At 36.5% G+C, this 21,619-nt stretch overlaps 2 protein-coding genes across 2 annotated transcripts; both read right to left on the reverse strand.

Moving 5' to 3' along the window:
- Positions 1-262: 262 nt before the first annotated feature.
- LOC103507240 lies at positions 263-10,385 on the reverse strand. The gene is made up of 3 exons (XM_008471693.3): positions 10,268-10,385; positions 892-1,013; positions 263-812 (listed from the first exon to the last, which is right to left on the reverse strand). Exons 2-3 carry the CDS (start codon positions 1,007-1,009, stop codon positions 472-474), a joined length of 459 nt encoding a protein of 152 aa, XP_008469915.1. The 5' UTR covers positions 1,010-1,013; positions 10,268-10,385; the 3' UTR covers positions 263-471.
- Positions 10,386-12,940: 2,555 nt separating this feature from the next.
- Positions 12,941-21,370, reverse strand: LOC103507243 (delta-sarcoglycan). The gene is made up of 6 exons (XM_008471696.3): positions 21,095-21,370; positions 20,496-20,669; positions 18,821-18,940; positions 13,884-13,956; positions 13,468-13,645; positions 12,941-13,314 (listed from the first exon to the last, which is right to left on the reverse strand). Exons 1-6 carry the CDS (start codon positions 21,291-21,293, stop codon positions 13,126-13,128), a joined length of 933 nt encoding a protein of 310 aa, XP_008469918.1. The 5' UTR covers positions 21,294-21,370; the 3' UTR covers positions 12,941-13,125.
- Between the last annotated feature and the right edge of the window lie 249 nt (positions 21,371-21,619).

Raw genomic sequence — 21,619 nt, forward strand, 5'->3', positions numbered from 1 at the left:
CAGGCAACTGGCTGTGAAGCCTTCAGAACATGTTCTAACTCTGTATTTATTAATCTTATGGATAGCATTTTTTTTTAATTTATTGTACTGTTGAGACGGGGATTCGAAACCATCATCGTAGGTTACTATAAGTCCGTTGACCAAGACCAAGGTCAAGTTGAATAAATAGATTGTCTCACTGGCCAAAAAGATTCAAGTTGACATGGCTCCTTATTGTTTGTCCTGTGGATATTTGAATCGATAGAAAGTAAAAACAGATTCGTTTAGTTTAGTACAAAACAAGTGAGTTTGTTTTAGTGTATTGTAACGGATAAAAAACTTGATGTAACTGTTTCATAGTCATCATGAAGACACTATAGAACTGATACTTTGTGAAAGAACATTGTGGTGTTGGAAAATGAAATAGTCTGGGAAGAGGAACAGTACAAAGGAAGTGAGGTGAGATCTCTAACCTAAGGAACGACGAAAGACTTATGCCTTAGCCTTTGGCTTGGGCGCTGACTTGGCGGCGGGCTTCTTAGCTTCACCTTCTGGAGCAGCTGGGATCTCGGGGTACTCTAGTTTTACACCTGGTTCACATTCGAAGGTTGGACAACAGTCGGGGAATGGGGCGGTCTTGTTGGTTTTCTCAGACAGTTTGCACTTGGGGTTAGCCTTTGGCAGTGGACCACAGTCCTCAACCAGTTCCAACAGTCTGTTGTCTTCCTCAGCCTTGACACAAGTGGATCTTCCACAGAATGGAGCCAGTTCCCAAGCTTGTCCTACTTCAACGGTGGTACATTTAGTGGAAGCAAAGCACATGCCAGGGAAATCTGAAAACACAAGGAAAAAAGTAGTGTTTTGTTATCATTCCTGAGGTTGGACAGTTGATTTAACCCTGTGTTAGCTTACCTCTGAGAACATCAGCAGGGATCAACCTCCTGTAGGTCTTGGGTCTGTCACCGGCAGCATTTTTCTCAGCAGCATTAACTGCGAGAACGAAGGCAAACGCGAAAGCGATCACTTTCATGGTTCTGAAACAGAAGTGAAATCCAGTTTATTAGCAAATTTTTGTATAGAACTTCCAGGATAGGTAACATAGGTATCCTACTCTTAACAACTTAGTATAATTATACCATAGGTACAATTAACAACTTATAGAGTACCCACCAAGTACATAGTATGTAAGTAGCTACTTACCAATGCAAAATATACCTATCCAAGTCGCACTCAATTAAAAGGAATTAAATATACAAGTTTTTCCTTATCCGCAAGGAACTTTATCAGGATGTCTTGCAGTTGGTATAACATTAACATAAAGAAAAGTGTTGTCCAACTATATACCTGCCTTAGTTGCAAGAATCTGTAGAAGCAAAATAATTACTTCCTTGCGCATTTAATCCAAGTATTTCTTGAGAAACAAAAGAATAATAATATAACCTTCATCTACATCTCTACCTACACGGATTTTCATAATATTATCGTAAATCTCCGCTTTTTTTATAGCTACGTACCCATAGTTCCCTTTCGTAATAAACCAGTAAAGTATTGAATCAGTAAAAGTTTCACACAAGTTATCAACAATCAACAACACCATCCCAAATTCCATGTGTTATGTATTCAGCCTAGTAGCTTGGGTTTGCCTACCATTTTAAAAGCAAGGTCATCTGGTTATGCAAAAAACCATCGTAACACGTTCTTACCTCAGGACTAAAGTCAGGATTAGTTGTTTAAATCAGTCTAGACTTAAGATGTTTCTAGATCTTCACGACCAGATTATTTGCTTACACATGCACGACTTTAACTTGCACGATGTGACATTTATTCTAAAGTGTTTAACGTATGTGCTTTAAATAAAATCCACTTCGAATTGAATAAAACTTTGTTTTACACTCCGTCTCTAATCTCTTCTTGGATTTGTATATTTTTTTTTAGATTGGACAAACCGAGCACCTACCTACTATGTAGGTAAAACAAATTAAGGCTCTTCTCGAAGAGTGAAGTAGGCACCACAGTTTTACAGTGGCAAAGGAACTTTTCAGTTCTGTTCCAGGAAAAAAAATAAGGTCCGTTCTAATATGTATTCTTCTTGTGGGTCAGTTTGATTCTGTATTCCTATCTCCTATCCCCCTAAGCTTGGCTTAGTTTAAATTAGTTTACATATATAAGTATACCTTTAATATGCATCTAAATAAAATGATGTATTCTATGATAAATTTTCTAGAACTCGATCTATTTATGGCGATCTACTTGTGTAAAGTTTTTAAGTCTCTAAAGGCGATTACAACAGCTAACCGGTATATGCTGAAGCGCTGCCAAGTATAAAACTTACTATGTACCTAAACACCTAAATACAGCCACTGCAGAAAAACCGGATGCTTCGTTTGAACCATAAAGTTACACGGAACTATAATAATAATAATAGTGCTTATTTATACTGCTCGCATAGGACTGAAAAGTCCCTTTACTCCAGCAGTAGGCTACTACTATTATTTAGTTGTTTAAATCAGTCTAGACTTGAGATGTTTCTAGATCTTCACGACCAGATTATTTGCTTACACATGCACGACTTTAACTTGCACGATGTGACATTTATTCTAAAGTGTTTAACGTATGTGCTTTAAATAAAATCCAATTCGAATTGATTAAAACTTTGTTTTACACTCCGTCTCTAATCTCTTCTTGGATTTGTATATTTTTTTTTTTTTAGATTGGACAAACCGAGCACCTACCTACTATGTAGGTAAAACAAATTAAGGCTCTTCTCGAAGAGTGAAGTAGGCACCAATTTTACTTTATTTTTAGTTTTTCTTCTTCTTCCAAAGTTGTATCCTCCGAGCTATTAACACAAGCTGATGAATCGTTCGTTACGTTTAGTGATACGTACAAAATGTACATCAGAAACACATTTACTCTGAAGCAATTATAAAAGTATTTGACTCAGACATTTTGCGAGCTGGTTTGAAAATCATCGTCTAAAGCCTATCATTATCAACTGATGAATGTGTAAGCATGTTAGCTGCTATGTTATTAATTGAATATGAAATCATGTTGACTTATTGATCAATCTACGCATAAATGATTATTATTTACTTAGATCAGTTACCTACGTACCTATTCCCTATTCACCCAATTGCCTCGTTTTCGGGCCTAGTAGTTTCATGAAAAAGTAGACACCTATATTGAGAAATGTAAAAGTGATTCAACCAATCTACCTAATAATTTTAAGGATACATCAGTTCCTGCTCATACCGTGTTTTAGCAGAGGTGTCTAATTTGTTTAATCACTCGTTAAAAACTGAGATCTCAATCTATTTCCTTGGAGTTTACAATATTTTCTGCACGATCAAGCATGCAACTGATTTTCACGTTAGAACATCTTGGATGTTCCAAATCAGACTGAAGGGAAGGTTTCGATTAGATAATGGTAGTAAACATGAGATAGGTATCTACAGATGACAATAAGCATTACGTGGATAACCTTAAGTAAAACATTGAGCCGATTTCAGTATGCATGGCTCATCACTTCCATAATGTTAAAATTTGAGAGATTTGTTTATTTTGAATGTTAGTTAGGCATCTCCACTAAATATGATCTTCTGGCATCTCCACTAATTTATAATCCAAGAATAAGTGCAAAGGACTCCAGCAAATAAAGGGCGACGAAAAAAGAATCCAGACAGATGAACTGGTTTGAATTTCGAGCATAATGTAAATAATATAATAAATTTGATCATCCTTCACGTATAAAGCAAGGGCAAAGAAACTGTGCTGGGAAAAACCAGCGTATAGGTTCAATGTAATGGTAAAATACTCGGACCTAACGAAATGGATAGAGTAGAATATATTTATGTACTTAATAATTGTATGATATAGGTACGTGAATTACATGAAACAGAAACAATTATGTGTTATTAAGACTATAACAGAAGTGTGCTTGTGATATAATCCTAATAGCTAGGGGGCTTGCAATGCGAAGGTCGGTGTGATAAAGATCGATATTGAAAAGATTGTTACGATTAGCACAACTTTCACCTGTTATCTTGCAACTTACAGGAAAAATTTCAACAATTCCACCGATCTGGTAGGAGGAACTAAACTCGACTGCATTACAAATAGCAATTATGAAATGAAATCCAATTTTAATCTCGAAACTTCTCAACTCAGCAAGCGCGAAATTGAATTGCTAGAAACAATAGATACGAGGGTAGGTACTTCTTATGCATTTGTTTGGGAAATTTAACATCTCCACTGATAAAATTTTACGTAAGAACTATATTGCGAGATTTTGGCATCTCCACTGATTTTCACACAACATTTTAGATTCAAATTTACTTGGGGTGTTTTGGCATCTCCACTAATTTTACGAATTCCATGTCACTGTTCGGTTTGAAACTGAAGATGCTATAAAAATACAAATAAAAAGTGGTGATTTTTCGAAACTGAGAACTTTGTAGACCCGAAAGGGTCGGTAGGGATTTTCGTAACTGATATATTATCTCAGATCAATCATGACAATGCATTTGTTTGGGAAATTTAACATCTCCACTGATAAAATTTTACGTAAGAACTATATTGCGAGATTTTGGCATCTCCACTGATTTTCACACAACATTTTAGATTCAAATTTACTTGGGGTGTTTTGGCATCTCCACTAATTTTACGAATTCCATATCACTGTTCGGTTTGAAACTGAAGATGCTATAAAAATACAAATAAAAAGTGATGATTTTTCGAAACTGAGAACTTTGTAGACCCGAAAGGGTCGGTAGGGATTTTCGTAACTGATATATTATCTCAGATCAATCATGACACGAGGTTTCATTGGTTTACTAGTTCAGCTGACAAAAAAGGTAGGTTTATCTTACTGGATGACCTTCTTGGACTAACCCAAGGTTATAAAACATGTCATACCAAAGTAACCGAATAAAAGTGAACTTTTGATCAATAAGGAGTCGGGTACTTTTCCATTTGATTGTTGCGGAGAAGATTCACTCTTTGAATTGGATCCATATTGGGTAAAGTGACTTTTTAGTCTCATCCAGACAATATTAGACAAGATAATTATTGTGATCTATTCTATTTTTCTAAGGTGGATACTTGCTGATAATCGTCATAATGTTCCCTTGTACGCGTGGTAAGCACGTATAAATACAAATAGGTATCGACAAGGAAAATAATACCCAATACCACAGTAATACTTGTAGCTATTTACTCTAAGCACTGATTAAATGATATGGCATTGGTCCGTTTCATGATTGTAGTGTTATAGATTGTGTAAATATTCAGAGTAAGTTCTCTTTGTACTTATGGTTAATGTGATTTACTGTTTTAAAAGAGACAGTACGAGTCCGGTACACATCGGTATCGACAAGGAAAATAATACCCAATACCACAGTAATACTTGTAGCTATTTACTCTAAGCACTGATTAAATGACATGGCATTGGTCTGTTTCATGATTGTAGTGTTATAGAATGTGTAAATATTCAGAGTAAGTTCTCTTTGTACTTATGGTTAATGTGATTTACTGTTTTAAAAGAGACAGTACGAGTCCGGTACACATAATGGTACCTACTTACCTCCATAGAATATTCTAGATCGACTATTATTTCTATTTGACCTTTTGTGGGATATCTATCTTTTCTATAGGGTGATATCAACAGGTTTTATGCAACAACAAATGGAGATTATGATTTTTTTCTATGACTAAGCATCTGCCTACATGAAGTAAACTGGTCCCACTCTCTCATCTGTATTCAATTTAGAACATCACCCATTGATGTGAACTTTGAAGGTGTGCTTGAACACTGAGTTGGCAATGCTTCCAGTTCAACATAATCATTTCATGTCAAATTTCATAATGGCTACTAATTAGGAACACGGTAGACATTGTAAATTCTCAATAGCACAATCACATTATTATCGTCCTACAAAACAATGAATACAAAAAGTGAAAGTTGTCCGAAGAAGACTATGTTAATTTTCTAGGTAAAGTCCTTAGCCTCGTCTGGTTCAGTCCTTCATTATTTCATAGTGTGACTTCTGAGAAATCATGGGAGTTGTTCATATAGAAGAAGTTTCTCAATAACATTGAATTTGACCGTACTAATACCTATTTGTCATACTCAATATACAAATTAGTCATCAACATAATGGGATTGACGTATTTCAGCGATTTCGCGATGTTACAACGGTTCCAGAGACACAAATGAACCTATTTTAGTAGTCATGAAAGATGTATTTAAACCTCGACTAGCCTTTCCAAAATAAAAGTGCCCTTGACCCTACAATAGAATTTCTGATAGCAACAAGTACCTACTTACCAATGAGAAGATGCAATCATATTAAGTTTTTAGCCCTTCGATCAAAACCGCCCTATCTTACACTACGGAATTTACACATTTTATTATTCAAACAATAATATACATAGGTATTATGATCTTTTTTCCTTTGCTACAGTGGGAAATTTGTCATCTCCACTAACAAATCGTCTGAGATGTAATGAACGAATTGAATTGATAAAGTTATGGCAATATGATCATGAAATCATTAATAAGTAATATTATTATAAAATTTAGCTAATATTGAGCACTGTTGCTCTGGCACCACAGTGACACCCCAGTTCTTTGTTAATAGGACAGAAGGGCAGGTAGATAAATCTATTATTTTACTCGTATACCTAAAAAGTTATGGTTGACAAATAAGAATAAGGATACTACATTAATACAACCTAGAGCAGTGATTCTCAGCAACCAAGATCTAAACGTTCCCGAGATACCAACTTTGGGTTTGTTTTTCTAGGGTGCTTATAGGAGAACCTTTTCAAGGCACCTGTCCAAAAAAGTTAAGAACCACTGCCCTAGACTCAAAGGAGACTTAATATTACGAGTAATCTTATACGTATAATAGGATTAATAGGTTCATCCTATAACAGCTGTAGCCCATCGGTGTAAGTAGAACGATATAGGTAGGTGGAACATAGCAAAATTTAGAACAAAAACAAATACATCGCTGAATCTGAACATGTAGGTATCTTCCTAGTTATTCAATATCGGTTTTGCCAACACGAATTTATGTCTTAATATTTTATTATGTATTTGTTGAGTCATCTCTTTTTTATTTGGTAAGAACAGTTGTACGCACTGTCTTTGATAAGTTTTTTTCCTTTTTTTTTATGTACCTACATAAAAGAAGTAACCACCTGAGCTAAAAATTATGCACTTTACATCTATCCGGAAAAAAAACACGAGCCTTACAGCTGTTGGCTTAAAAAAATAGTCATACGTCATACCTAGCTGATGTAAGGATGCAAGGACAAACTGAGGATAAAGACTTATCCGTTTATACAAAGTAAGGATAAAGATGTTGAAAGTGTTTGTCAACTTTAATCGTTCTTCAAGATTGGTAATTCTTTATTCACTCACAAGTTTAGCATAATGACTGGTGAGCTATGCCGAAGGCAAACTAATGAAATACAGTGAGAGTGGGTAATCAATTATACTGACACTCAATGTATAGAATTATGGAACCTCTGGGTGTAACGCTGTTATGCACCGATCGATCCCACTTTATGTCAATAAAAAAGAAAAAAAAAATCTAGGATAGCTGACTAGGCTGAACGCTGGAAATAGGCTGGACTATTACTATTTACAATATCTATCTTCTGTAATTTTCCGAAACTTAAAAAAGCACTCCTTAAGTACTACTTTTCTAGTTAGCCTGCATGCGATGTAGATGTTAACTACATTATATCCAGGTGAAATTTGAATTTCCAATTTTCCAGCTGGACCCTTAAGGTCCCCGAGGCCCTTAACCACCCTTGAATTTTGTTCCATTTCCCCAGGTCCGCTCTTGTTCTTTTACTTTTCATTCCATCTACCCTTTCGTTCTCTTTACCTATGTTTCTCCGTAGGTAGCGCCTTGACCACTACACCACCGAGGTAGGTAGCGCCTTGACCACTACACCACCGAGGTAGGTAGCGCCTTGACCACTACACCACCGAGGTAGGTATTCCATACCTCGGCTGGGATTGAACCCACGCCCTCCTGTTTACCAGGCGAGCGCCTTGACCACTACACCACCGAGGTAGGTATAATGTTCATATTCAAGGTCTAACTTGCATTTTCGCAACTTGGTTTGCAAGGAAAAGTGTACGCGAGGTTGCAAAAGAGGAAAGTTCCTATAGCATTAGAGGAAAGTTCCTATTGCATTAGAGAAAAGTGGATACCTGCCTTCATTTATGGTTACGAACTTTGTGACAAGATTCACAATACAAATACTATACTCGTGGGTCCTACCTCGTATTTACACAGAATACCACGACATGAAATAGGTAGGTACCAGGTAACTACCAAATCATGTGAAGCCCATGCCTATTTCAGGCACCTATATCTACCTAATCTTGAAAGTAGGTACCTAAATCTCGTAATCTAACGAGACATTACATTTAACCTACTAAACACATTTTTTTGGGAGAAAAAAAAAGGTTGGGAAATTGAACGTTTAACGAAAAATGGAGATGGTAGATAAAGAGGGCGCACCAAGGGAGAGCTAAGGGGAGTGGGTTAAAAATGAGGGAGAAAAGAAGAGAATTTTTTAGAGGGCGGCGAAGTGAGGGAGAGAAGGGGTGAGGTTATTCCCAGTGATAGACAGATGGGAAGAGAGAAGTCCGGAGGGTAATACAGCCAGGGAAGGGAGGAAGAGGAATGCTGGAAAAAAAGGTAGGAAAAAACACTGAAACCAGTAACCCGTCGAAAGAGGGTGAGAAGAGAGAGTAAATGAAGGCAGAGAGCTGTAAAGTGCGATAGCAGGAGCGTTTGAAGTACAGTGTGTACAGGCTGATGAGTGAGGGATTTGAAGATGGGACGAAAAATGGTGGAAAGTGTACGAAAAGGGCTTTTGGTAAAAACATTGACGGAAAATATTTAGCACAGTTCGTGAATCGTACGAAAATCAAAAGACAGATTCGAAGTTTCAAGACCGATTTCAAATGATTGACGAGTTTGTTAACACTGCAGTAGAATAAAATTTCATGAGTAAACAGAAGATGGACGAAACAGTTTTGACCCCATGCATTGAAATGCCCTGATAGTTCTTATTCCCCTGGGCTGATAGTTGATAGGAAAAGCTGTCTTGTTCTTGTTCTTTACCTTTCCGAAGTCTACCATATTCCGAAGTCTTATGATTGACGAGTTTGTTAACACAGTAGAATAAAATTTCATGAGTAAACAGAAGATGGACGAAACAGTTTTGACCCCATGCATTGAAATGCCCTGATATTTCTTATTCCCCTGGGCTGATAGTTGATAGGAAAAGCTGTCTTGTTCTTGTTCTTTACCTTTCCGAAGTCTACCATATTCCGAAGTCTAGCTTTAATTTTCCGTTTTTAAGATCAATTCGTCAAAAGTACCCGATATCAAAATAATACTAACTCCAAACCTCTGCTCGAAGGAGAAAATCTCAATATAACGCAGGAAAAATCAAAATAGACCTGGTAGCTACCTACCTACTCGTAAATAAAAAGTTAGGTTACTACGAGTACCACAAATTTTGATAGACAATTTCTCACTAAACTTCTAGACAAATTTTTCCGAAGATAAATAAAAACCGGTGTAAATCTTTAGAAATAAAATATCAGGAACTGGAAAAATGATAAAATACTGAAAAACCGACAAAATTTATTTGAAGAAAAAGCCGAGTACCAAGTTCAGACAAATCTTACACTTCGAATACACAATTCACATCGGTACAAATAAAAAAGGTGAAGATATAATTGGCTATAACTAACTCCAAATCTCTGCTCGAAGGAGAAAATCTCAATATAACGCAGGAAAAATCAAAATAGACCTGATGGTAGCTACCTACCTACTCGTAAATAAAAAGTTAGATTACTACGAGTACCACAAATTTTGATGGACAATTTCTCACTAAACTTCTGGACAAATTTTTCCGAGGATAAATAAAAACCGGTGTAAATCTTTAGCAATAAAATATCAGGAACTGGAAAAATGATAAAATACTGAAAAACCGACAAAATTTATTTGAAGAAAAAGTCGAGTACCAAGTTCAGACAAATCTTACACTTCGAATACACAATTCACATCGGTACAAATAAAAAAGGTGAAGATATAATTGGCTATAACACAATTTTACAAAAAAACTTACCTATCCTAAATTATTACACTAGACTAGAAAATAGAAGTGCGAAACTAAAACTTTTTAAATGAAGTTCTGGCAGTGTTAGATAAATTTAAAAAATAAAAATAATTTACAAAGAAATATTTACCTCTCAGATATAATACCTGCGATTGACAAAATACGCTTGCTTGTGTTAGATGTTAGTATATTGGACTACTGATAGTATTTGAAGAGTGCCAAAGATTCTTATATTGCAACGAAGAAGTGGGGAGAACTTCTCTTCATCCTATCATTTCGTTTGTGATTCATCATCTTTTGTTTATTTTAAGTTTTGTCGAACCAGAAAACTTCCGTGTGAAGATAAACCTCTCCTTACAGTACTTGCAAAGGTTCAAAAAGGTGTACAAGCTTTAAATTTGAACTTGAACTAAAAAAAAGCTTGACCCTACATACCTAATAATTAAAATTCTATTGAAGGATAATAAAGGGGAAAAGGCACTACAGCCTAGAAAAAGTAAAAAACGAAGTGGTGGTATTAGGTAACCTTTAAATTTCCCTACAAGTAGTAGCTTGCTGTTTACCTCTGTTTCGCAGTTTTTGCTGACGAATAGGTAAATCGTTTTCGATTGATTTTGTAGTGGACTTCGGATCTGTAGGTTGCTGGTTCGAGTCTAAGTTAGGTAATGAAATTTATTTGTACAGCTACAGTCCATATTGAAAGGACATTTTGACAAGCCTTCATGCTTAACACAAATAAAATTCATTTCTTCTTCGATTTGCTCGCAATTTGTACCTACACTCTGCAGTATCAGTTCAATTAGGGTTGAAAGACAGAGATGTGATGGAACTTCAAGGGAAAAAAATGCAATAATTATTTTATTAGTGCTTCGCTAAACTTCGCTTTCAAAAGAAAGGGAAACAAAGATGATGTTACCCTCCTAATTTTTCTTTTCCAAGATATCAGATCCCCCTTGAAACTCAACACCTATCGTGCTTTTCTTTTGAAAATCCAAATGGTAGTTTATCTCGGAACTAAAGAGAACACAAGGTAAGGGAAATTGTTAAATAAAGAGTCACCACTCTCCTCTCCTCTACCTTACAGCTTTAGAAATACGAATCTTTCCCAAAATACAGCACTTGGGTAAATGGAGAAAGGAGAGGAGAGAATTTAGGCATGTAAGCTCTTCAGGGAGTAGACTTGTTTGAAACAAAACGGGATCAATAATGCCTGAGGGACAGGGATTGATATATTATTTAGTGCTCGGTGCACTATTGATCCTGGAACATTCCTCTCATTCCAGACATATTTTACCGAATATTTTCTCAGTTTTTCTTCTCTCTGGATTTTTAAAACGAAAAACGGAATTTAGGTATTTATATACTTGTACCTTAACAGAGTGAACTGTATGGGTAGTAATGAGTTTTCCAGGAAGGATATTTATCATTGAATTCGGAAAGGTATTCCTGCAAACATACCGCAGCGCAGCTATGTCTGGCTGCAAGAATATAGGTAGGTACCTACCTACTCAAAAGAGAGACTGTAACTTGTACAAGATATTGCTGATCAGTGATCAATATTTTAGTATAAACATTCGTATAATAATTCCTTCTTCTTTTTATTAAGAAAATATGTAAAATGTAGAAAATTGTTATTTACGTTATATCGTAGGTACATAGCATAAACATAAACGCAGCTAGATAAATCTATTATTTTACTCGTATACCTAAAAAGTTATGGTTGACAAATAAGAATAAGGATAATACATTAATACAACCTAGAGCAGTGATTCTCAGCAACCAGGATCTAAACGTTCCCGAGATACCAACTTTGGGTTTGTTTTTCTAGAGTGCTTAAAGGAGAACCTTTTCAAGGCACCTGTCCAAAAAAGTTAAGAACCACTGCCCTAGACTCAAAGGAGACTTAATATTACGAGTAATCTTATACGTATAATAGGATTAATCGGTTCATCCTATAACAGCTGTAGCCCATTGGTGTAAGTAGAACGTTATAGGTAGGTGGAACATAGCAAAATTTAGAACAAAAACAAATACATCGCTGAATCCAAACATGTAGGTATCTTCCTAGTTATTCAATATCGGTTTTGCCAACACGAATTTATGTCTTAATATTTTATTCTGTATTTGTTGAGTCATCTCTTTTTTATTTGGTAAGAACAGTTGTACCCACTGTCTTTGATAAGTTTTTTTCCTTTTTTTTATGTACATAAAAGAAGTAACCACCTGAGCTAAAAATTATGCACTTTACATCTATCCGGAAAAAAAACACGAGCCTTACAGCTGTTGGCTTAAAAAAAAATAGTCATAAGTCATACCTAGCTGAAGACTGTAAGGATGCAAGGACAAACTGAGGATAAAGACTTATCCGTTTATACAAAGTAAGGATAAAGATGTTGAAAGTGTTTGTCAACTTTACGAAGCAAATAGGGGGGACATTATGACTGTCTTATTTACAAAGCTAACACAACACTAAACTTCTGAACATGAGTAAAAACTTGCGAAATAAATATTTATGGCGGATTGTAGGTATTGTGGAATAATCCGTTGTTGATTTTACTTGTTGGTTTTCCATACAGGCGGAGGTTTTCGCAAGAAGTTCTAAAGATTGGAGAGTCTGGTATCTGGCATTATAAACATTGCCAGACCATGGTAGACATCGCATTGTGTTCTGCTGATTTAGAACTTTGTATTGTCTGCGGATGTAACCCGATATTAAATTTATAACTTTTAGTTTCAGTCCAAACAAAGTCCAACCGTATAAAATTATCATTTTAAAATCGTACCTACATCTTTACCTTTTTTCCTTCCTTTCTTATGGAGTTGTGACTTTTAAAATTGAGGTAAACCACAACAGCAGAGTTTAATATGGAGAATGAAACAATCTACAGAACATTTTAGTGGTTTGAGGTACTTATTTAATTCAAATGCTATTAGCTAATTTAAGACGGAGATTTCATTATGACGAAGACATAGACATGAACTCTTTTCTCATTTGCAGACATTATTGTCAGTTTCAAATATACACAAGCCATCAGGAGGTGCTAGGAATAGCTTTCCGTTGCTACAGACGCACAGCTGGTAGATTTCTGATACAGAAACCACGTGCGTTCCAAACCTCTCGGGTGGTTTGGCTGTTTGTAGACCTTTCAGATATAGCTGACCTGCATCGAGCTGTATCTGAAAACAAAGAAAAATAGAATAGGTAGAAAAAGAAAGTCTTCCTCTTTCCTGTAAAATCTACAGGATCTGTAGGTAGACAGGGAAAATCTACCTCTAGATCCCGTAGAAAAAACCCGGATATTTCCAATCATTTCAAGATTTTGAAAATACTTTCTCAGTACTAGTAGCGAAGCTATACTTTAGTAAAAATAGAAAAAAGAATAGATATTTCAGTCCAAATCCATACTCTTTTGGAGCCAAAATAGAACCAATCAAGAAAATATAAGATCGGACAGATCGGTTACATTTGTATTTTTCACTGACAGCTAAAATACGGCTTCCAATTAGGCTACAAAATGAATTACAAATGGTGCTTTTTAAACTACTTGAAAAAGACTGAGAAGTCCCTTCGCTCCAGTAGGTACTTCCTATAAATCTATCTATTGTTAGGTACTTCTTATTATTGTAAAAGTCTGGAAGAATGTTAAGCATGGAGTTTCATACCTCGACTGGGATGGAACCCTCGCCCTCCTAATTTGACCATAATTTAGGTTATGTATAGGTACCAGGGCGAATTTTATTCTCACCTCAACTCATTCCGAGAATCTGTCCTGACGAGTGGAGTCTGTACACTTCCGTTGAAAATAGCACCGCCCTTACCTGGAAAAAAGAAAGAAATTTGGCTGAGGGCCCTACTTATGAACGAAATACTGGCTCTCATGCTGCACTTAATCAATTCCAAACAATTGATCGGCCAAAATTTGTTTCACAGGAAAATTCTGTAGTAATAAAATAAATAAATAAAAAGTAAAAAAGGAATTTTAATTGTGTTGAGCATAAATGCTTGTCACAAATGTGACTTGTCGTTCCCTGTTTAATGCACTACGCTAAATTTTATGACTTGACTTGGACTCGAACCACCAGCCTCCAGATCCGAAGTCCACGGCGCTAACCACTACACCACTGAGGTTGGTTTGTTTCACAGACTGAATTGACAGCGATAATTTTTGTTTGTAAATAAAGTTTGGTGTAAGAGGGAGGCCCGCTACACTTTGGAAACTTGTGGACGCGCAACTTTTGGTAGCGTGGAGTAGTGCTATGCCTCCTGATCCTGAAAGTCCAAATCTATGAAAATGACAGAGACCTCTCATACTGAAGTCACGCAACTTAGGTCTCCTAGAGTGTGAAAGGTCTCTATCATTTTCATAGGTAACATAGGTTTGATTTTCAGGTGGTATCGCGCGACTCCGCGCTACTAAAAGTCACTCGTCTACGATTCCAATATACGACAGGCTTTTTTACACCCCATTTTATTTACGAATGAAAACTCTCGCTCTCAAGTCAGCCTGAAGCAAATTTTGGTCAATCTATCTAGAATTGTGAAAGTTCCGTTTTCCTCTTTCCAAGGCCAAGACGGGGAATCGCGGAAATGGTTCGTCAAAATAGAAAGTCTTCCTCTTTCCTGTAAAATCTACAGGATCTGTAGGTAGACAGGGAAAATCTACCTCTAGATCCCGTAGAAAAAACCCGGATATTTCCAACCATTTCAAGATTTTGAAAATACTTTCTCAGTTCTAGTAGCGAAGCTATACTTTAGTAAAAATAGAAAAAAGAATAGATATTTCAGTCCAAATCCATACTCTTTTGGAGCCAAAATAGAACCTCACACCGATGCAAGTTCGCAACAAAGAAGAGGGATGTGGAAAATAAATCTTGCCAAGTAGATAATAAAACTAATGAACGCAACACCAGATCAGTGAACCAGCCTCAAGATTTTCACATAGGTACCTATAAATCATACCGTCTTAATACCGTGTAGTCCCTCACGAATAACTCCGAAAACATACGTCAAAAAAAAAAAAAAAAAAAAAAAAACACTTTCTCGCTTTGAGTTCATAGGTCGTCGCGACAAATTTCAAGATCAGAGCTCCTTTGTGTGAGAAAATGTGAAAAAAATCCCCCAAAACCAAGTTTTTTCGGTTTTTTGGCATTATGGTTCTCTGCACAAAATTTGCACCACCACTTTCGTGTTCCTGGTAAAAAGACCTTTAATTTGATATATAGGTCGACTAGGTTTGGATAAGTCCTTCTATGGGGACAGACAGACAGACACCGAAGCGAATACAATAGCCCGTCCACTATACCTTTTTATTACTATCGTAATAATAAAGGAAGGACGGGCTAAAAAACCTTCGCTGGGTCAGAAGAAAAATATTCCTCCGGGAGAAAAAGGAAAAAGTCTTCTCTTCTTAGAGGAAACGAAAGGGTACCTTGCTTCCTCTCAGGCCAAGGGAAGAGAGAGGTGAAACGGCTCTAGGCTAGGATAATAGACAGGGCCACCCACCACAGAGTAATCTATGTGCAAGTTTGTGGTACTTCACAAAGTTTAATCTGATTAGAAAATTTTTCATTAAAAAAGAGCTATAGGTATAAGCACCTATCTATCTAGACATAAAATTCCCAAACAACATTTTTCTCTTCTACTTTCTACTCTTCTCATTTTCACTTTCTCCTGGAATTTGGATGCTAATTTTTCCTTTTTTTCTCAAGTCTCTCTCTCTCTCTCTCTTATGAGGAGGTACAACATAAGAGAATCTACAGCATAATCTTAGATCCCGACAAGCAGCTTGATTGGCATGAAGCCAAAATGTATGCACAGTGTACACCCTTGTTTCTTTTCTACTTCACAGACTGTCTCAAGAGTTCAGGATTTACCTACCAGACCTTATTTTATACCGTCCCGGGACCATGGTACATATTAAAATGTGTTATATTGACAGTCTAAAATAGTCTAAATAAAGGAGGTACCTAGAACTGGATGTAAAACTCTAAGAATTAATACAAAGTAGGTAGTACGTAAAGATACGTACTATTAGCAAATGTCAACAATATCAACACTCCTCTGCTGCAGTTTAAAGAAAAATGACATTTCGGGGAATTCGTGCGACTACTGTTGTTCTAAGAATAATGAAATTTATTACAATCACTCAGAATTATAATCATAATTATTACTGTCGAAGATGAAGAGACCTTGGGACAATATCAATAAGTCAGTGATATTTTTATAGTCTTTATTATTTTATGAAATATTCGCGGAACCCCAACAGAATCTCGCCTATTCTTCGTAGTTGAGCGAACAAAGTGACTCCCAAGTTTTAAATCTGCAAAGATAGATTTACTAGTTTCCTATTTGCTCCGAAAAATGGTCAAGGAGCTCCTCTTGTAAGCTAGAGGTTGTGAGCTCGAATCCTTAACCAATTTATGGAATTTAATCGTAATTTATTAAAGAATTTGGTCAATATAAAAAAGCTATGAGTTATTCTTTATTATACTCAGTAACTATGAACTTATTTCATTCCAGATGTCCTAGAATCGACCAAGAACCTTCTAGTTGAATCGACCAGAATCGACCATTCTAGTTGAATCGACCAAGAACCTTCTAGTTGTTAAGCGAATGTCTCAATAATTGATCTTCACTCTTCTACCATACACCCACATTACAGTAATTATAGCTGAATAACAATAAAATAATAAGTATTTTTACATCTTCCATGGTAAATATTGTATGTACAATACCTGATATATTGTGTGTGATATATTCGTAGATAATTACTGGAATTACCTATTTTCTTTGTAAAGGGATTTCAATTTCAATCAACAATTTTGTAACCAGATTACATGGTAAACTTTACATTTACATGTTTGTATTATTCCCAGGTCTCAGGATAATTAATTAATTATGTTAAAGAGAGAGAGAGACAAAGAAGAGAACAGAGCTCAATGTAAATGGAAATCAGAAAATTACCATGTACGAATTGTTTGTACAAGATCCAAAGTAAAATTAATTGGAATAGAATGCTCTTTATTTACAAATGCGAATAAGATTAGGCTCCTAATCGTACATCAACCTACAAGTTTTTGCTGGAAGAGGAACGAGGGAAAAGAGGTTTTTCAAAGACGAAAAGGTGAAAGAAATGTGAAGGGGAGAGTAAGATAATGAGGAAAAGTAGAATAAAGAGGAACAAGCTGGGCCCGTCCCTCCGGGAATTTTTTAGCCCGTAGTTTATTTGATCGTGATTGGAGAAAATCAGTATACCTATGTACCTACCTAATTTGTTTAATATTCAGTTTATTATCATTCTTGATTTGATTTTACTTTCATGTCATGATTTAAAATCAAGACTAGAGTCCGTTCTCCCTTTATTCCCAATGTAATGATTAAGTCACCCATCCATTTATTGGCCTTCCTCGGCGTAGCCTAACATAGGTAACGCTAAAACCGGTCTTAAATTAACGACTGAAGTGTGATTCTGTACGTGAACATGGTCCGCAGTTCCATTGGTTCAATTTCTGACGACTTAATGTCACGTCGGTCGAGTCGAATCAAACTTAGTATTATCTACGAATGTGGTTACACTATTTTTCTTTTTCTTCTTCTTCTTCTTCTTCTTCTTCTTCTTCTTCTTCTTCTTCTTCTTCTTCTTCTTCTTCTTCTTCTTCTTCTTTCTTCCGATGAATCACATCCCGTACATCGTAAGACTAAAACCAATGAAACCGCAGCCTAATCGTGCGGTCTAGGTACAGTATGTCTCCACCCTAAAGAGTTTCCCGTATTAATTCGCCTGCCGCCCACAGCAGTCCATGTTGAGCTAAGGAATTTCAATATTTCGACCAGATAGGAGAGAGGAAGACTTGAGCGTAATTGGAATTGAAAAGAAGGATGAACTGAAAGGAACAAAGAAGGGAAAGACATTCTGTACGTGAACATGGTCCGCAGTTCCATTGGATCAATTTCTGACGACTTAACGTCACGTCGGTCGAGTGGAATCAAACTTAGTATTCTCTACGAATGTGGTTACACTATTTTACTTCTTCTTCTTCTTCTTCTTCTTCTTCTTCTTCTTCTTCTTCTTCTTCTTCTTCTTCCTCTTCTTCTTCTTCCGATGAATCACAACATCCCGTACATCGTAAGACTAAAACCAATGAAACCGCAGCCTAATCGTGCGGTCTAGGTACAGTATGTCTCCACCCTAAAGAGTTTCCGATTCGAGATTTCAGTTCCTTAGGCTTCTTAACAAAATGTGGATATTTTTAATAAATAATTTAGCAGGTATCTAATTGGTCGATTGTCGATTGTTTTCGACATCCTGACCAACGATCTCTATTTAAATGCATCAATGGCAGGTGATTTATGTGAAGTTTCCCTTGCTAAAGTAAGAGCAAAGGTTGAGAGCGAAGGGCATCCACTAGTAAAATTTGTAGCCAAAATTAAATGTCAGCCCAAAGCAAGCACCCTAGTTAGGGCTGATTGAGAGGCTGACGAAAAACGCCGACCCCGTCTGTACACGGAAAAACTCGAAGACAAAGAAGAAGATGGCAGTTGATTTAGAGCTGAGTTTCTGTCTTTTGGGACTCATTAGTCCTCAAGAACAGCATGAACCCTTTGGTGACTCTAAAAGCGATTCAACCCAACTTAGGGGATGTTGCCCTATTTAGTACTAGGAATTTATAACAAGAAACTTACCAGTCACACTAAGAACATCAGCGCCTACAACGACTTCATTTTTGTCGGCAGAGAAGAGCATATTTCCCGTCGAGTCTTTCACTTGGAATGATGGAGATGTGCATTCCAACTTGTTTCTTTCTGGAAACAAAGAAAAATAAAACTTTCCATATAATAGGTATATATTCAGTTCTCCTAATCGTACGTAGACATGAAACTAAATCCATTCAGATTCTAAAGCTGTGTCCACACACAGTTGATGTTCGTCGACTATGTGTGGACACAGCTTGAAAAGAGTTAGGTGGTCGTATTCAGGTAAGCAGGTACTTACACCAATTTTATTCTTTGTGACGTTTATATACCTAGGTATACAAGATTGTTCTAATTCACTTCAAAGTCATTAGGTCGAAGAATTAATAAAATATTTGACGATTCAGAGCCAAGAAATTTATTTATGTACAAGTACTGCCACGATGAGACCGAAAAGTCCATTCACCCCCGTCGTAAATCAGGTATCAAAGACACTGGCATTAGTTGGACTGTGCTGGTCTTATAAAAGAATTATTCATGTCCATTAGTTGTTTCTTTCCCTTGTTCTAAAGATATACCAAGGAGGTATACGTATTGAATTGGAAGATATCTATTTATTTTATCTATAGTGCATTGCGCCTTCATCACTTGGAAGTGGTGGGCCGTAGCTCGTTCATAACAATGAGTGAGGTTAGTATGAAGTGCTTATCTCTTGGACCACTTATTGAGATGGCCCTTCCCTTCATTTATCACGCGAAGAAAAATAAACAGCTTCCCTACCCAACCTTAGTCAATCAGGGCAATACTAGAGCTCTAGACAACAGAAGTATACAAGGATACAATAAATTTTAATCGATCTCTCCACCCAAACGAAGACACGATTGTAACCTCAATGTTAAAAGAGTTAGTGTGATTTGTGACGGGGGCTGAGATTAATTTTCCACTCTCATGACCAGCATCCAGCATCTCTAATGACAATAACCTTGGAGGCATATATTAATCCTATTGGGATTATCTTGCAAAACATTAGCTGGCGTTTTAATGGATAATATAGATGAACAATGTACACATCGAGACCACTTCTAAAACAACGCCTTTTTCAATTTTATTGATTCCTGACCAGGACGCTTCATTAAGCATAACCTATCATGTTAAGCGCATACCTAGTTGATTAATTGGAAAATCTATGCAGTTTTAATGGATAAAATAGATGAACAATGTACACATCGAGACCACTTCTAAAACAACGCCTTTTTCGATTTTATTGATTCCTGACCAGGACGCTTCATTAAGCATAACCTATCATGTTAAGCGCATACCTAGTTGATTAATTGGAAAATCTATGCTGATGATCATTGAATTTTTCTCAATTATGTACTAACCTGCATACCTTGCACTTATAAAGGAAGTTGTTTTACACGTCTTGAAGTTCAAAGTCCATCATATACCCAGTGAATCGAAACGGATAGTTAAGAGGTAGAGCCTGGTAGAGGTACCTGCTGTAGACCCCATAATATTACACATATACCTATAGGTATATACTCTTCGTGCCTATCCAGAAGCCGAAAGCTTGGTCAAAAAATTTCCGCCCTGGTCGGGATTCGAACCCAGCACCTCCTTGTTGAGAGTCAGTGCCCCACTCGGCCACAGGGATGGGCTAACTTACCCAGTACAAAACTGTTGAGGATCTCTTTGCCTTCCCTGGTGTTGATAGTGAAGTTATTGAAGGAGTCAAACACGATAGGTTCATTGTCTCTGGAAGCAATGTCAGTCACTATAAGATCTCCTTCAACTATGGTCGATCCTTTGACTTGGAAACCACCTCGACCAACCCTCGATTCTGCATTTCAGTTCCTTAGGCTTCTTAACAAAATGTGGATATTTTTAATAAATAATTTAGTAGGTATCTATTTGGTCGATTGTCGATTGTTTTCGACATCCTGACCAACGATCCCTATTTAAATGCATCAATGGCAGGTGATTTATGTGAAGTTTCCCTTGCTAAAGTACCTAATAGCAAAGGTTGAGAGCGAAGGGCATCCACTAGTAAAATTTGTAGCCAAAATTAAATGTCAGCCCAAAGCAAGCACCCTAGTTAGGGCTGATTGAGAGGCTGACGAAAAATGCCGACCCCGTCTGTACACGGAAAAACTCGAAGAAAAAGAAGAAGATGGCAGTTGATTTAGAGCTCAGTTTCTGTCTTTTGGGACTCATTAGTCCTCAAGAACGGCATGAACCCTTTGGTGACTCTAAAAGCGATTCAACCCAACTTAGGGGATGTTGCCCTATTTAGTACTAGGAATTTATAACAAGAAACTTTCAGGATCCATAATATCAAGGTAAAATTGATTATGATTAACAATAGCAGACAAAATATTATACAAAACAGACATTTCTTTCGCCACCCGAAAACTCCGTATTTTTGAACATATTTTATGCTGTCGAATTCAACTTTGGTCGTCATTATTGTTAATTTTAAACATTAAATTTTCCAAGATTTACAACAAAACGCAAACATTTTTGCCTCGAATGTGAGTTTCTTGTTTTCTTTACGCAAAGTATACAATTTTCATTTTCTATTTTTGGATCGCCATGCGCGTAAGACTATAGTTTACGTAAGTTGCTGATGAAATCAGCAGAAATCGTTATCTACAAGTTATGCCTTCAAATTGGAGATTGGTCAGGCAACAAGTCTTACTCATGGAATGTCTATTTCTTCTTGCTAGCATGTTATGGCGATTACACGGGGTATTTTATTTATTGAGTTGCTGTAGCTGTAGATGTCAGAAA

Source organism: Diaphorina citri, unplaced genomic scaffold (assembly GCF_000475195.1).
Source record: "Diaphorina citri unplaced genomic scaffold, Diaci psyllid genome assembly version 1.1 scaffold300, whole genome shotgun sequence".
In the NCBI taxonomy this organism is placed as follows: domain Eukaryota; kingdom Metazoa; phylum Arthropoda; class Insecta; order Hemiptera; family Psyllidae; genus Diaphorina; species Diaphorina citri.

Coding starts and splice junctions, on each gene's coding strand:
- LOC103507240 (XM_008471693.3), bottom strand. CDS start 1,009: ATGAAAGTGATCGCTTTCGCGTTTGCCTTCGTTCTCGCAGTTAATGCT. Junction 813..891: donor CCCTGCTGATGTTCTCAGAG/GTAAGCTAACAC, acceptor TTGTGTTTTCAG/ATTTCCCTGGCATGTGCTTT.
- LOC103507243 (XM_008471696.3), bottom strand. CDS start 21,293: ATGACGACCAAAGTTGAATTCGACAGCATAAAATATGTTCAAAAATAC. Junction 13,646..13,883: donor GATTCTCGGAATGAGTTGAG/GTGAGAATAAAA, acceptor TTCATTTTGTAG/CCTAATTGGAAGCCGTATTT. Junction 13,315..13,467: donor TCGCTACTAGTACTGAGAAA/GTATTTTCAAAA, acceptor CTTTGTTTTCAG/ATACAGCTCGATGCAGGTCA.